The sequence below is a fragment of the Armigeres subalbatus genome, chromosome 3 (assembly GCF_024139115.2).
Source record: "Armigeres subalbatus isolate Guangzhou_Male chromosome 3, GZ_Asu_2, whole genome shotgun sequence".
NCBI lineage: Eukaryota > Metazoa > Arthropoda > Insecta > Diptera > Culicidae > Armigeres > Armigeres subalbatus.
This window is the reverse complement of record NC_085141.1, coordinates 321,283,049-321,299,480: the sequence shown is the minus strand read 5'-3', so window position 1 is coordinate 321,299,480 and position 16,432 is coordinate 321,283,049. Positions and strand designations below refer to the sequence as shown.

General features: G+C 36.9%; 3 protein-coding genes across 3 annotated transcripts in view; all 3 read left to right on the top strand.

Annotated features, from left to right (window-relative positions):
- The window catches only part of LOC134220987 (insulin-like growth factor-binding protein complex acid labile subunit), a 145,544-nt gene that overhangs the window by 66,157 nt on the left and 62,955 nt on the right, over positions 1-16,432 (top strand). The window lies entirely within an intron of this gene.
- On the top strand, positions 14,123-14,599 carry LOC134222691 (N66 matrix protein-like). Its single transcript, XM_062701850.1, has one exon. It carries the CDS (start codon positions 14,123-14,125, stop codon positions 14,597-14,599), a length of 477 nt encoding a protein of 158 aa, XP_062557834.1.
- Positions 14,862-16,085, top strand: LOC134222690 (collagen alpha chain-like). Its single transcript, XM_062701848.1, has one exon. The coding sequence runs from the start codon at positions 14,862-14,864 to the stop codon at positions 16,083-16,085; it is 1,224 nt and encodes a 407-aa protein (XP_062557832.1).

The following is a 16,432-nucleotide window of genomic DNA, read 5'->3' as shown; positions in this document are numbered from 1 at the left end:
ACAAAGTTATTGCCTATGCAGACGATATTACTATCTTCATTCAAAATGATGTAATTTAGGAAATAATCAATAATTTTAGCTTGCACGCTAAAATTAAATTGAATTGAAATTGAAATCGTTTTTTATGAGATTAACTGTCGTACTCGACCCCACGGAAATAACGGAAGTTTATTTTTTAAAGATTCTTGGCTTGGAAATTTTCCAAAACTTCAACAAGAAGGTTAAGAAGACATTTATTCTTCCATTTATTTCCACTATTAACTTTTTATGTATCAACAAGCAGATACGTATTTCGTTTCCTACTTGGAAACTTCTTCAGTGTTTGTTATCGACTAACAAACACTGAAGAAGTTTCCAAGTAGGAAACGAAATACGTATCTGCTTGTTGATACATAAAAAGTTAATAGTGGAAGTAAATGGAAGAATAATAGTCTTTTAACCTTGTAGCATTTCCCCTAAGACGCTCTAAAATAATTAATCATTCAACAAGGCAGTTGATCAAAATGATTCAAAATTGATACAATCTGTTAAGTTATTGATACAACTTCATAAAAAACGCAATCTAAACATTTTTTTTAAATCATGGATACTGAATGATCTAATTTTATCCAAACTTTGGTTCTTATCGCAAGTGTTTCCACCATACAACAGCCATTCAGCTAACATTAGAATTGCTTGACTGCTTGTTGAAATTAAGAGAATTGCCATATTTAGGGTTAGCTTAAAGCAACTGTATTAAGATCAGGGATTGAATCCTAAAGAGAAAGAGCAAATCTCTCACTTATCATCTCTGTATACATATACGATATGTAGCATACCGCGAGAAACTTTTTTCGCAAGCTGTCATGATAGAGAACTGATTCGGGATGTTATACCCCATGATAAATTTATTTTAGAAAGCTCCAAATGCGGGGAGCACTGGCTCTGATGATGCATTTCAACTTGTTCTACACAGCTGTGCAGTAAGCCGGAGACGAGCCAGCCTCGGGCTGAAATCTCCCTTAATAAAGTCAAAAAAAAGCTGTGCAATAACCAACCTGAAAGGAGCGAAAACATAGCGAGAATCACAATTTTTCTATGGGGGCCGTTTATCTGATTCTGTTTTTCGCACTTGTATACAAGTTTGATAAATTTGTTATCATGGCTTGTTATGATTCTGAACAGTTTTGCCTCTTTTTATCGTTGTTCGTTATCTATTACAAGCGATTTCTGCAAACCCTGATCTAGATATTGATAAAGGAAGTCTAGGAGTTATAGGTGTAGACGTAGAGAGTAAAGCTAATCGTTATTCATTATTCAACTTCTTCTTCGAGATGGCGGAAAGGATGATTTCGTAATCTCACAAGAGAATAATCACTAGTCAGTCAGTTAGAAGAAATGCAAGAGAATGGATTCATATGTGGAACAAAAAGTAGAAACTCAAATCTCTGTAACAAGTTCTTAAGCGCTTTACAGCTTTTTCGCAAGTATGCAAAACCTTATACCGCGGATAACTGTAAAGTTCTCAAATGTACCATGGGATATTTACTGTCAAAGTTTTAATAAACATTTTATTAGCTCTGATGCTAGGCATTCTTTATTCTTAGTACTATATGATAATTGTTCCCGCTAAAAAAAGCTTTTCGAAAAAATAAAATTGATGGAATCATTAACAATAATTGTGCTAGTTGCGGAAGATTGGACACTATCGAGAATAGGTAAATAATATGCGGAAATAGCCAAATGATTTGGGATTGGATATTGACAACATAAAAGACAAGCTAAAGATAGCAGTGAGTGATCCTATCGATATTCTTGGAAGATAAATACGAAATAACAAGTATCAAAGCAAGTATCACTTTAGGTATGTAAAATTTTAAAAACTCAAAAAGAAATGTAAATGAATTTATTGAAGTAATTCGCGAAAAAAGATGGAATATCAGAAAATTTTATGAATGTGGTGTTAGGCGATGGATAAATGTATTATAGTCGCCTCTCCACATCGCCATATTGAAGGGATCATCGAGATAGGGAGAAAGGAATGGAAGGAAAATTGAAATGGGTACTAGATCCAAAAAAGCTCGTTGCTATGCAAAACGACAACAAAACAAATGTCATTTCTTGTTGTTGATGTATTTGTTATTGTCCAAAGATGGACTAGTAGCCTAAATATTTGAACATTATGTCAAGGAGAGTAAACCTTGAACAAAATATGATCAGAACACATCGAGATAGAGAGATATCGAGATAAGGATGTTATCGAGATGTAGAAAGCTCAAATGTATGTAGTCACACCCTATTTATCACTGTTCAAATTACCTATTTGGCAGAATAACCCTTTCGGCCAAACTGAGGAACCCATCGACATAGGGAGAGATGTAGAACATCGAGATGTAGAGAGTCGACTGTATAAATAATTGTTATAACTATATAAATCAATAAAAAAGCTATTTTTGCAATCAACACTTTCTTCTCGTTGGTCCTGAGAAGAACCGATTTTTTTTCATGCATTTTTCTTATTACTAACAGCATCCAAACGATAGTCCGAAAATTTCGTGTGAATTTCCTTTCAGTGCTGCTGCTGTAGGCAACAGCCGTAGCTATTGATGATTTACTTTCTGCTGGCGACGGCCAATTGATGGTTTTTGTCCCACTGGGATCGCTGCTACCGACGTCATCGTTGCGACCGTCGTGTCCGCTGTCTGTGAAGTCTTGATTGAACTGAGGATTGAAGCTCAGACCGAAAATTGCACGATTTTGATGCCTGTGCTTGCGATGCACGTACGGGATTGGTTGGTTTACCGATTATTAGCAGTGATTGGCAAAATTAAATTTTTCAATAATTTAACGTCTTTTATCCATAGTTTTTATTAGTTCGGCAAAATCTTAAAGAGTTCGTCGAACGATTAATACTTACTAATGTCTTCAAAATCGGTTGGTAGACGGCTGATTTAAAAGCCCATTTTATAATCGCTATTCGTCACTGTTCGAAATTTTATTCTGCAGAATGACCTCCCTATCTTTCCGCAGGACGTTATCCTACGTCAAAATAGCACAAGAAAAGTCTTCGGTCGGTTTATTGGCAAAGAGAGGCGATTGCGCACCTTCGAAGAATCAGAGGCTTTTTTCAGAGCCTAATGAAGGTTGTAACGTATACAATTCGCGGAAGGTAAAACTGAAAGGAGACATGCCTGCATGGTCGCTACAGAGAGCGGAACTTTAACTATGAAATTGCTTACAGGATAGTTGAAGGCCAACTACATCGTACGAATCCATCCTAATGGGATCACGAACCTTGTACTTAAACATGACATACTTGTTGATCTAGATGTGTTTGAAAGCTGTCTGTAATGCTCCTAGATGAAGGAAACTTTTCAGTCGAAGTGGAAAATGCAGAGAAACCCGAGAAATGAGGAATGAGAAGTAAAACGTCTCACTTCTTACACCTCATTTCTCACTTTTCGCTGTAAGAAGTGAGTAGCGAGACGTCTTACTGCCCACTTCGCACTACTCACTTTTCACAGTGAGTGCAGAGTGAGATGTCTCACTTTTCACACCCTATTTATCACTGTTCAAATTACCTATTTGGCCGAATATCCATTTCGGCCAAACGACCCTTTCGACCAAATGACCCTTTCGGCTTAATGGTATGTCAACAAACTCTGTTGGTAATGATAAAAAATAACGATCACTCAGTAAAAAAAGTTGTTTATCGCTGAGCTCACGGTATAGCTCAGCTTTCATCAAACTAGCAAGACACTCGAAGTGGCTTCTTATTTGAGTATACAATCTCGTTGTATTCCGTTCTTGTAGGTTGTGTGCAAGTTTAATTATTGTTCCTGGTTCATATTTCGGTAAGTAGAAGCAAACTTACTTAACAGCAGCCAACGGAACAATTAAGAAAAACTGCTTGAGTTTTCAGGAAGTTGGCTGCATCTAAAAAGTTTGGCCGGTTTGGCCCGTGGACGTATTAAGGTCTGAGAAAGACATTATTCTATTCGGTCTAAGGCAGCACATCGCCAATCACGCAAAGTCCGTATTTCATCTTAATCGATCCACCCGCTGCGCACAGCGTTGTGCCTGTTGAATCACCACTTAGACTACCGAGCAACCGAACATAATTTTCATCCCGATAGATTTACTTGCTGCTCATCGCGTTGCAAGAATAATTTTCACCTGGATAGTTGATTTTGTTCATATAGGCTGTGTTCTTAATTCTCATTCGTAATAAATATTTTGGTCAAAAATGTTTCTCATTTTTCTTTTAGTTCATTTATTAATAAATAAAAGGAAGGCAAAATTACATTTTGATCGGTAATATTCAAATCCGAGATCCGTATTTTATTAACAAATTATTCAGTATTTTTTTACCGAGTGCTCGGAAATATTTGACATTTCATCATCGAGACCGTAAACCTAGAACTCGGTAAATTGTTGCACTTTTTACTGAGGGGACTACCGAGAGCTCAGCTGTTGAGAAATCGGTAATTCGTTTAATTTAATTTATTTCCTATTCGGCCAAATATCCTATTCGGCCAGATGTCCTATTAGACCAATTGACCCTTTTCGGCCGTATGTCCCTTTCGGCCAGATGGGTTTCGGCCTAATGTTTTGTTCGGCCTAGTGGCATTCGGCCGAATGGGTTCTGGCCAAACGACCCTTCCCCGGTGTGGTAATACACAACAGACATGGGTTGCAACATACTGAGTTTAATATGGCTTCAAAGAGTCGAGTCTTTTGAAAACATTCTCTCACTCTTGGAATTCACCTCCTCCAGGTGTCTTTTTGCAGATTTCCATTACTCTTTATAATGAACAAAAGAGTTGGTTCTGAAGGACAGATATGAGCAGGGTTTGCAGAAATCGCTTTCAATAGATAACGAACAACGATAAAAGAAAGACAAAAACTGTTCCGAATCATAACAAGACATGATAACAAATTTATCAAACTTGTATACAAGTGCAAAAAAATAGGATAGGCAGCCCCCACAGAGTAGTGATGATTCTTGCTTTGTTCTCGCTCATTTTGTGTTGCGGACAACACAGCTGTGTAGAACATGTTGAAATGCATCATCAGAACCAGTGCTCCCCGCGTTTGGAGCTTTTTAAACGAAATTTATCATGAGTTATAGCCTCTCGAATCAGATTTTTTATTCTCATGTGGATTCAATCCTTGGATATGAGCTGTCTAAACTGTCAAACTTTCGCGCTTTCGTCCACTTTCCATGACATCTGTTTTCCGCCAAATATAATGTGACCAAATAAATTTTGTGTGAGCGCGGGACAAAAAAAAAGTTCATAGTTTAATACGTTTTAGTAATACGCTTCAGTCAAATCTTTAAATTTTTTGTTTGTTAGCAAGGCTTAGTTTGCTAACTGTTTGATAAACGGCTACTCATTTTAGAAGTCAAAGCTTTCTTCAAACGTTGATTTTGCAGCTCAATGTAGCTGCCATGGAATTTCGTATAATTTTGAAGTTTAGCGGTTCCCTATCCGATAACTATTAAACTGTTGCAACTATCGAATTGCAGCTGAAAAGCGTTGCAATTAAATGACAGCTGTTGATCGTCTAGTGTACAGAATTTTGTTAGATTTTTTTTTTGTAACGATAGAAGCAATGATATCGAATCTCGAAAATTATTTCCTGAATAACCTTAATAACTATTTCTAAAATATCTAACAAAAGTAGATACTGTGATTATGAATTAATTAGATAATATTTTTCTAAAAGTCTATTCTGGTTGAAGCTTTCGCCTTCAGGAATCAGGTCCACGGTTATTGTTCCAATTTATTTCCAAACAGGTGAGACTGAATAGATATCTGCTCAGAAAATCAAAAATTTCGTCCCATTTCAGATCGCTTGCGATTCTGCAGGGAGAGCATCGTGGTTGAGTTTTGCATGCAGAATCACATCGTTCCGCTTAATCGCCAAAAAGGATTTCGCTTCAAAAAGAACCAAAACCCAAGAAACGTATTTTATGTTACTTATGGATTTATTTTCCAATGTTTTAAGCAAAGAAAGTAAATTCGATTAATTCAACGGAGAATGATACGTAGAAATCAAGCAATGATTCAAATCCCAAGTCGAATCATGAACGATTCTCTCTGCCATGAGTCGGGTGGTGTTTGACTCGCGCTTGATTTGAACTTTGGATGAGATCTAAGAATTTGAGTTTTTCCCAACCCTGTTATCGATATCCAATATCAACACAGTAAAGGTCATATTCTATCTGAAGTAGCTTTTCCACAAGATTTGGCTCCGCATGGCATTTGGAGTGATATTTTGGATGTTCCGTGTCGAAATACAAGCAATCACGCAGCAGGAAATACATAGAGGCAAAATCTGCTCACAAGATTCCCATGGTAAAACAAACAATAGAAATAATGTAGTCTGAGTCACAGAACATTTTATTCTTGATTTCTATGATCCATATATATAATTATATATATTATATATAATTGTCTTATGAAACTTAGTATTAGTCAAAATTATAAATTTAAAAAATCTAATAATTTCTTTCAAAATACTAAGCAATGACTAAAAATGTATTCGATTTTTCTGTATTTCGCGGGACATTATCAAGAAATAAGCTGAATGCGGGACGTTTCGCGGGACGCTTTTCAGCGCAGGACAAATAGAGAAAACGCGGGACTGTCCCGCGAAACGCGGGACGTATGGTCACATTAGCCAAATATCTTCTTCCAGAACATGTTGCAATTTTTTGCATGCTCAAACATTTGGAAATCATAAAGAGGCAAGTTGTGACTTATTATGATAAGGCTAATGGAATTCTCGCAGATCGCTGTACTAAATTTTCTTACAGTCTTGCAGAACTGTTTGGATTGTTCTTTTACTATGGTATGACTTTTAAAAGCGATTTGTTTAGTCAAATGGAGGAGGCTCCTGGATTTGATTATAGAACTAGCTTCGTCTTAAAACTAAAAGAACAACAAAACAGCAGACTTAAGAATAAAATGGAAATTGGTTTGTTGACTAATGCTCCATCCACAGAAACTCGTCAGGATTTAACGCTAAAAAAGTTCGTAATCCTCCTTGATCCGACGTCGTAAATTGCATAAACATTAAGGAAATGAAAACAACAAAATACATCCATCCCTCCATCTAAAAGCCGAAAAAAACATACAAAAAGTTCCGGCCCCATCTAGGAATCGACCCGTACCGTCACGGAGGACGACGTCTAATTGCCAACTTCTTCTCCTCCTAATTGAAGCCCACGTAAGCCGACGTGACTTAAGAAGACGGTCATCATTGCATTGCCGCATTGCCAGAAGGGACCGCTCATTCGTTTGCCCGCTCGCAGCCGGGCCCTAATCCCTCTCTGCTGCCAGCACAGTAGTGCCACACCATCATTGCAGCCGAGCTACGTACCTACCTCCTTCCGTTACTACCAACCGGTGGTGCTGTCGGGGTCGTGAAGATACGCGCTCATTTTTCAAGTGATCCCTTCGAAAAGCAATCATCGTAATTAAAGTTCATCAATTTTCCTTTCTATCATCTGCTGTGCGCTGCGCTGGCTGGCGAACAAACTGCAGGACCGGCGACACGTACCTACATCAGAGGAGATTTGCACTCTCACATCCTGGCTCCGGAATCCGATCCTAGAAACGCTGATCCCGGTAGCCGTCCGATGGCTGTTAGGGTGTTCAAGTATTTTTTTCATTTTCTTTTAAAATTTCACAATTTTATATAACAAAAAGCGAAGTTTACATAACATACATTAAATAAAATACATTTAAAATGATATGAGAAACGATGTTTGTAAAAATTACCGGCAGTTGTTTAGTTCAGTCGCAAGAATGGGCTGCAAATTTCCCAGCAATGGAATTTAGTTTTGAAGGACACCCTACCATACGAGGGGCAAAACATATCTAGAAATAGCGGCGTATCTGCAGCAACATTTGCTTTATCGCTTTCGTGAGAATAATCAGTCATTAATAATTTATTTTTCTGTGCGCTTTTTCCTCCCGCGCGCCGACCGGAGTTATTGGCGGAAGCAGTCGTAATTTTGTGAAACTACACTCGGATTCTGAACCGTTTGGCCGGTCGGCGGTCGGTGGTCAAGATAGCACGTTTTTATCTGCTAATCCTGTTTTATGATGCTTCCTCCGTCGCATTTGTCTGTCTGGAATGGATGAAGGTGCGGCTGCTGGCGGGTTCGCCAGGACGGACGAGGATGAATAACTTTTGGGGTAGAACGTATTTTTTTCGGGTTTTCTACGATGTTATTCTCGGAAATTGACCATACGGTGCTGCAGTAGAATGATTGCGTTTGTCTGGAGAGTTTTCCCTCTAGAAGGAATCGCCGGATGGGTAGCAGCAATTACGATAATTAACAATCGTAGGTGCAATCGTAAATTATGATAATGTTTTATGAGAATTTCATGAGCTGTCAACGTTATATTTTTAATCGGATGTTTCCTATGGATATGCTTCATTTGAACAGTACGAGTATAAACGCTTGATGAAAGTATTTTACGCCAAGAAGCATTGCCGGAACATTCATTTCTCAAAACCTATCCGCAAAATCTGTCATATCCTCATAAATTATTTCCGCAATGTTTAGATGTGATTCTACAGTGTATAAGCCCAAAGTGAATGCCGCTTATTAGAGCTAAACAAGCATAAATAAATCCGTGACCATAACCGTTACAGTCGAATTAGTTTATTGCATTCAAAAAAAGCTAACCGATAAGGTGTAGCATTTTAAAATATTTTAAAGAATTCATAAATCATAGCATTAAATTTTGTTTGCAGGTTTTTCACTCGTAAACAAAATCGTTCTTTGAAAAATCTAAAATCATCAGAGTTAATGATCTGTAATGAGATTGCAATATCTGTGTATCGTCTGATAGATTTCGTTGTCCTAATCTCCACCCAGAGCAAAAAGGATATCCATAAAACAAAGCAGATTTACGACCGAAAATAACAGGTGTTAACACGTAGAGTAAGGAATTTACCCAACTTGAATGCCGTACCAGAAGAATACGTCCCAAAAGGTGAAACCCGGACTGGAGGAACAAAGCCCTTCGAGAAACAGTAATTAATTTTTCCACGCAATCCACAATCCCTGCCTACCTGAGTTCCGAGCGCACAAAGGCTAGCAACTTCTTCGAGAAACTCTAGACCCATGGTCATTTCTCATTCTCTGCTCCTTCTGCTTCGATCCTAATCGCAACTGGATGGATGAGACCTTGGCCGCCGGAGCACTGGCTCGTATGTAATGAAGACACTTACACCGTCCCACCCGGTCCGTTCATATCGGGCCAGAGAGCGCACTGCATCCGGCCCCTTTCCTTCGTCCGTAGTTCCAGCTTATGATATGGGTGTAGGTGTGCTTAATATGTCAGTGGCTCAGCAGGATAACATCTGACTTATCGCACCTCTCGGCTCTGCGAAAGATGGCCAGCTTTCTCCAGACGGACGACTAGGATTACGAAACTGTGTGAATTGAAGACACGGCAAACACCGGCAGGACCGAGAAGGAAGAACAAGCTGAAGAAACGAGGCTGCTACAAAGGCCTGATTGATGATTCTCTAGATAAGGCACCTAATTGACTATTTTTATGTTCGTAGATGTCGAAAGTTTAATAACTCATAATGTTTCCAAGAAGAACTCGGTTGGAATCTGAACATTTATTGGGCCTAGATTTGATTTCAATCCTTATCATTCGATTCGGTTCCGATAGTTGATTGGTAAATGTCTTCGAAGAGTTTAAATGGATAACTGTAGATGAGCTTGTAGAACACTAGGATCAGAGTCGATACTATGTTTAATGTACTAAAATGGTTAAGAATATAATTTTGCTGAAAGATTCAGCTTGTTAGCTTTTAAAAATAAAATACTATAGTTAGCTTATAAAATACTATAAACAATCGATAAACTTGCACGTGTAGTCAATCAATTGCGCCTCAATTGATTTTTGACCTTTTTCTTAGCGAAATAATCATTTCGCACGAAATAAGTAAAGCCCGAGTTTGCCAACGCGTGACAGTTCGATGATTAATATTTGAGTATCAGTTTACCAAAACTGCCGCTTATTGAAATCCGTGGAACCTTCTATATTCTCCAGTTTATCTGATCATCCGCGAGGGCGTATTGTTTTTACTATACAAGCTTGGGATTATTTGTACTTCAATCGACATGAACAATTTGCTTCAAATATGGATATCTTGTTTTGAAGTCTAATTTGTATCTGCTGAGTTCTAGTTTCTAGTGCAATAATTGTGTTGAAATTTAAGAAGCTATAAATAACTCGAATCTATGATTTTTCACTCGCATAGTTCTGAAAGGAGCAGAAATGGCGGTAACATAATTAACTTGATGTAATAGGCGACAAAAATTGATAATTATTTCTGAATGTACGGACATTCATTCTTGTAACACTCGTACTCATCGACTGAAATCTGGTTGATATGGCAACATTTTGCATCAAAACAGTTTTATTTTATTTTATTCATTTAGGGGGAATGATGGCTTTGGCAGGTTTTGTTCTATTATTGGCAGGGGTTTTTTATGACTGACTAGGCTCAAATTTGGCCTAAACATTCTTTGCGTATCAAAGAATATTGTGGCCAAATTTCATAAAATTTGGTCGACAAAAACCCCCTGCCAATAATAGAACAAAACCTGTCAAAGCCGTCTTTCCCCCTACTAAACCGCTGTTTTACAAAGGGAGAATGCAGACTTTTGCATAGCTTAAGATACCCCTTGTTGCTTTCGGCTGTGATTGATTATTGACGACGGTATTTTGTGGCTCTGTTAGTATTTCTGATAAGCTAAAATGGGTTTTGGATCAAGTATTCGATGTTTTGGTGTATATTACACCTTCTTCAGGGATTTAGAAGCTGCGACCAAACGCAAAAATACTGTCGTCAAAAAATCAGCTCAAGACTCACATAGATTCTATGAAACCGTACCATCCAAATCGATAAACTTTTTAATTTTTTTTATAAAGACACCGTCGAAACATTGAAGATTTATGTACTTCAACAGAACAGTCTAAATAAGGTTTCGATGGATAGCATTTGGACATAAAAAATAGAAATGTTTGATGTTTTCAAAAAATGAAATAGTTCCTGAAGTAGCGCCATTTGCCAATACTGGAATATCACGATTTGTAGTGCTCCTGAATAATGTACCAACATAAAACAGTTCAGACAAACCTTTAGACGTAAAGCGATACGAATAATAGCTTCCTGAGGAAGACACAATCCCCGTGTTGAAACGTTGGGCAACGGATTCTATCAATAAGGGCTACGTAGCCGTAAATTGAATATAAAAGTTACAGTTTTTGTTTCGCTTCAAAACCACGGGGAAGGCGGATGGGTTCGATTCCCGATCTGGGATAGGAAGTTTTTTTTTAACTTCCCTGGGCATAAGAGTTTGATCATGTTAGTGTCATGATTTATGCATGCAAAAAATAAAATATTGGCTTTCAAACACCGCTGTTAATAACTAAACTTTTTTTTCGACAATGTCTGTCAACAGAAAATGGTTAACAATGGAATGAATAATTAAAAATAAATAATTAAATAACTAAATCAATGAACGAATAAATAAATGCACAAATAAATCAATAAAGTAATTAATTAAATAAATAGATAAATAAAATAATAATTGAATAAAAAAATCAACAAATAAATTAATAAATCTTCTTATTCTATCTTCTTCTTCTATATATAAAAATGATTTGCATTTCTTTTGAGGCAATATAACTTACGAACGGATGAACCGATTTGCAAGATTTTCTCACTAATCGATTTGTCTTAGGATCAGCTGCGTTTATGTAAACTAAGAGTTGGTAAATTTGACGGGGAAAGTTGAAAAATGGTCAAAATACAACGATTTCATGAGTTCTGAACAAAGCTCGATGAGTTCTGAACAAAATCGATCAAGAGTGCGACGCTGCAATCAACAGAATGATTGACAGATCGAAAATAAAACCCGAGCAAGATCGGGCAGGTTCGCTTAGTAGATTAATAAATAAATAAGTAAAAATAAATAAATGAAAAACTGAATAAACAAATGAACAAATAAATTATTATGTAATTAAAGAAATAGTTTTCGAACTCACTGAACATATATTCATCTCATCGCAAAACAAAGAAATACAGCACCAATCTTGTCGCTTCTTTTTGCTAACATGCGTGCTTTCTGCTAAAAAAAAAATCATTGAAAAAACAATTCAAATTCATTTCCATTGCATTGTTTTTGATGGGATGGAAATGGAAGCTATGAGATGAAGTGCCGAACCGTTTCCCTAGATAAATAAATAAATGTATTTTATTAAATAAATAAATGAATTTAAGAGGTGAGCCAGCCTAGAGCTGAAAACCTCTGAAATAAAGACAAAAAAAAATAAGGAAATAAACAAATTCATAAATAATGAATCAATAAATAAATAAATAAATACAATTTCACTGTATTACTAAATATTGTATGCACCATCGAGTTAGGGAGCTATCGATATAAAGAACACATTCATTTTTTTTTCCAAAATATCAATCACTTTTCATAACATGTAGTAATACAGTTTGAGGTCAGAATGCCATTTGGCCGTATGCCTTTTGACGGAATAGTTAAAATTGGTTCCCTTATTAAGTGAAGTGAGAAGTGAGATGTTTGAAGTGAATAGTGAAAAGTGGGAACTGAGAAGTGAGTAGTGAGAAATGAGATGTTCGAAGTGAGCACTTCTCACTTCTCTTTTCTCGCATTTTACCTTTCGTTTCTCTAAATTAATGATTTCGTGTGTGTTACTTCTACGTGAAGTTAAACGATTTACAATGATATGGAAATGCTAATATCATCTTCCAAACTTAGACGCACATGTTCATGATAGAATTAGAGGCGAAAGTGTAGAATTGATAGTTCCGTTAGGATACGGGCAGGCATGAAGAATGTTTTTATAGAAGTCGATTTGAAAGCGAGCGGAGGGCAATATTTGTGATGGCACATATCACACGACCTTCCTTCTGCCAAGCTCCCGTATGAAGGGGGAGGGAAGAATATCAGTGTGGAAGCGAATGATTTTGTTGGTGCAACATTGGTATAAATTTGTTCTCTTTGACAGCTGTCAGTGACAGCCTGTTTCCATCAGTGGTCAATGTCACCTAAGAAATGATAGCATTTTGACAGACTATTGACTGCTATAATGTAGAAATGATCTAGCTGCTAACACCGCTATCAATATCTTGTATTTGTCTGTAGTGATACGAAGTTGCTCTGCTTCTTACTTCTCACTTCTCAATATTAACAATTTATCTATCACTTTTTATTCATCTATCACTTTTTATTTTTCACTTTTCACTTCGAATTTGTCACTACTCACTTCTTACTTCTTACTTTACACTTCTCACTTCTCATTTTTCATTTTTACTTCTCACCTCTCGAATTCATAATTCTGATGGTCCCTTCGAACAGCTGATGGTCCCTTCCCCAAGATTTCAAATTCCACATCTCGATATTTCCATGAGGCAACAGTCCCTTCAATATTGACTCAAAGAGGTTTGACGGTATTCACTTTTCACTTCTCACGCTTAACTTATCACTTTTTATTTTTTACTTCTCATTTCTCAATTCACTTTCTATTTTTCACGGTTTGTTTCTTATGAGATGTGCGAAATGTCTCATTCCTCACCTCTCGCTGGACACTGCACATATCGTATGCTATTTTGACTCAAGTCCCGAACATGATTTATTTTCCGAACATTCGCTTTTAAATGGTCATGGCTATTTCAACTTCATTCGCGTGATTCTTTCCAAAGCACCATGAGTTCATTTGCATTCTCTGTAAAAATTTCAGTTTAATGGTGCTCAAATTTTTGAGTCAAAACGGTATATTGCGCATGTGAACTGATTCTGAAAGGTTCAGACAGACAGAAATTAATTTTTATGTATATAGATTTGGAATGAATGGAACGACTGGAATGAATGTAACGAATGGAATGAATGGAACGAATGGAATGAAGGGAACGAATTGAATGAATGGAACGAATGGAATGAATGGAACGAATGGAATGAATGGAACGAATGGAATGAATGAATGGAATCTTGTGTTGAACTTAATGTAAAATTAAAAAAAAAAACACACAAATAAAGACATAAAAAAATAGAACGAATGGAATGAATGGAACGAATGGAATGAATGGAATGAATGGAACGAATGGAATGAATGGAACGAATGGAATGAATGGAACGAATGGAATGAATGGAACGAATGGAATGAATGGAACGAATGGAAAGAATGGAACGAATGGAATGAATGGAACGAATAGAATGAATGGAACGAATGGAATGAATGGAACGAATGGAATGAATGGAACGAATGGAATGAATGGAACGAATGGAATGAATGGAACGAATGGAATGAATGGAACGAATGGAATGAATGGAACGAATGGAATGAATGGAACGAATGGAATGAATGGAACGAATGGAATGAATGGAACGAATGGAATGAATGGAACGAATGGAATGAATGGAACGAATGGAATGAATGGAACGAATGGAATGAATGGAACGAATGGAATGAATGGAACGAATAGAATGAATGGAACGAATGGAATGAATGGAACGAATGGAATGAATGGAACGAATTGAATGAATGGAACGAATGGAATGAATAGAATGAATGGAATGAATGGGATGAATGAGATGAATGGGATGAATGGGATGAATGGACCGAATGGAATGAATGGAACGAATGGAATGAATGGAACGAATGGAAGGAATGGAACGAATGGAAAGAATGGAACGACTGGAATGAATGGAACGAATAGAATGAATGGAACGAATAGAATGAATGGAACGACTGGAATGAATGGAATGAATGAATAGAAATTAAATGAATGGAACGAATGAAATGAATGGAACGAATGGAACGAATAGAACAAATGGTAAGAATGGAACGAATGGAATAAATGGAACGAATGGAATGAATGGAACGAATGAAATGAATGGAACGAATGGAATGAATGGAACGAATGGAATGAATGGAACGAATGGAATGAATGGAACGAATGGAATGAATGGAACGAATGGAATGAATGGAACGAATGGAATGAATGGAACGAATGGAATGAATGGAACGAATGGAATGAATGGAACGAATGGAATGAATGGAACGAATGGAATGAATGGAACGAATGGAATGAATGGAACGAATGGAATGAATGGAACGAATGGAATGAATGGAACGAATGGAATGAATGGAACGAATGGAATGAATGGAACGAATGGAATGAATGGAACGAATGGAATGAATGGAACGAATGGAATGAATGGAACGAATGGAATGAATGGAACGAATGGAATGAATGGAACGAATGGAATGAATGGAACGAATGGAATGAATGGAACGAATGGAATGAATGGAACGAATGGAATGAAAGGAACGAATGGAATGAATGGAACGAATGGAATGAATGGAACGAATGGAATGAATGGAACGAATGGAATGAATGGAACGAATGGAATGAATGGAACGAATGGAATGAATGGAACTAATGGAATGAATGGAACGAATGGAATGAATGGAACGAATGGAATGAATGGAACGAATGGAATGAATGGAACGAATGGAATGAATGGAACGAATGGAATGAATGGAACGAATGGAATGAATGGAACGAATGGAATGAATGGAACGAATGGAATGAATGGAACGAATGGAATGAATGGAACGAATGGAATGAATGGAACGAATGGAATGAATGGAACGAATGGAATGAATGGAACGAATGGAATGAATGGAACGAATGGAATGAATGGAACGAATGGAATGAATGGAACGAATGGAATGAATGGAACGAATGGAATGAATGGAACGAATGGAATGAATGGAACGAATGGAATGAATGGAACGAATGGAATGAATGGAACGAATGGAATGAATGGAGCGAATGGAATGAATGGAACGAATGGAATGAATGGAACGAATGGAATGAATGGAACGAATGGAATGAATGGAACGAATGGAATGAATGGAACGAATGGAATGAATGGAACGAATGGAATGAATGGAACGAATGGAATGAATGGAACGAATGGAATGAATGGAACGAATGGAATGAATGGAACGAATTGAATGAATGGAACGAATGGAATGAATGGAATGAATGGAATGAATGGGATGAATGTAATGAATGGGATGAATGTAATGAATGGGATGAATGTAATGAATGGAATGAATGTAATGAATGGAATGAATGTAATGAATGAAATGAATGGAATGAATGGAATGAATGGAAAGAATGGAATGAATGGAATGAATGGAATGAATGGAATGAATGGAATGAATGGAATGAATGGAATGAATGGAATGAATGGAATGAATGGAATGAATGGAATGAATGGAATGAATGGAATGAATGGAATGAATGGAATGAATGGAATGAATGGAATGAACTTCGTTTTTAATAGTGTTTTTTTAAA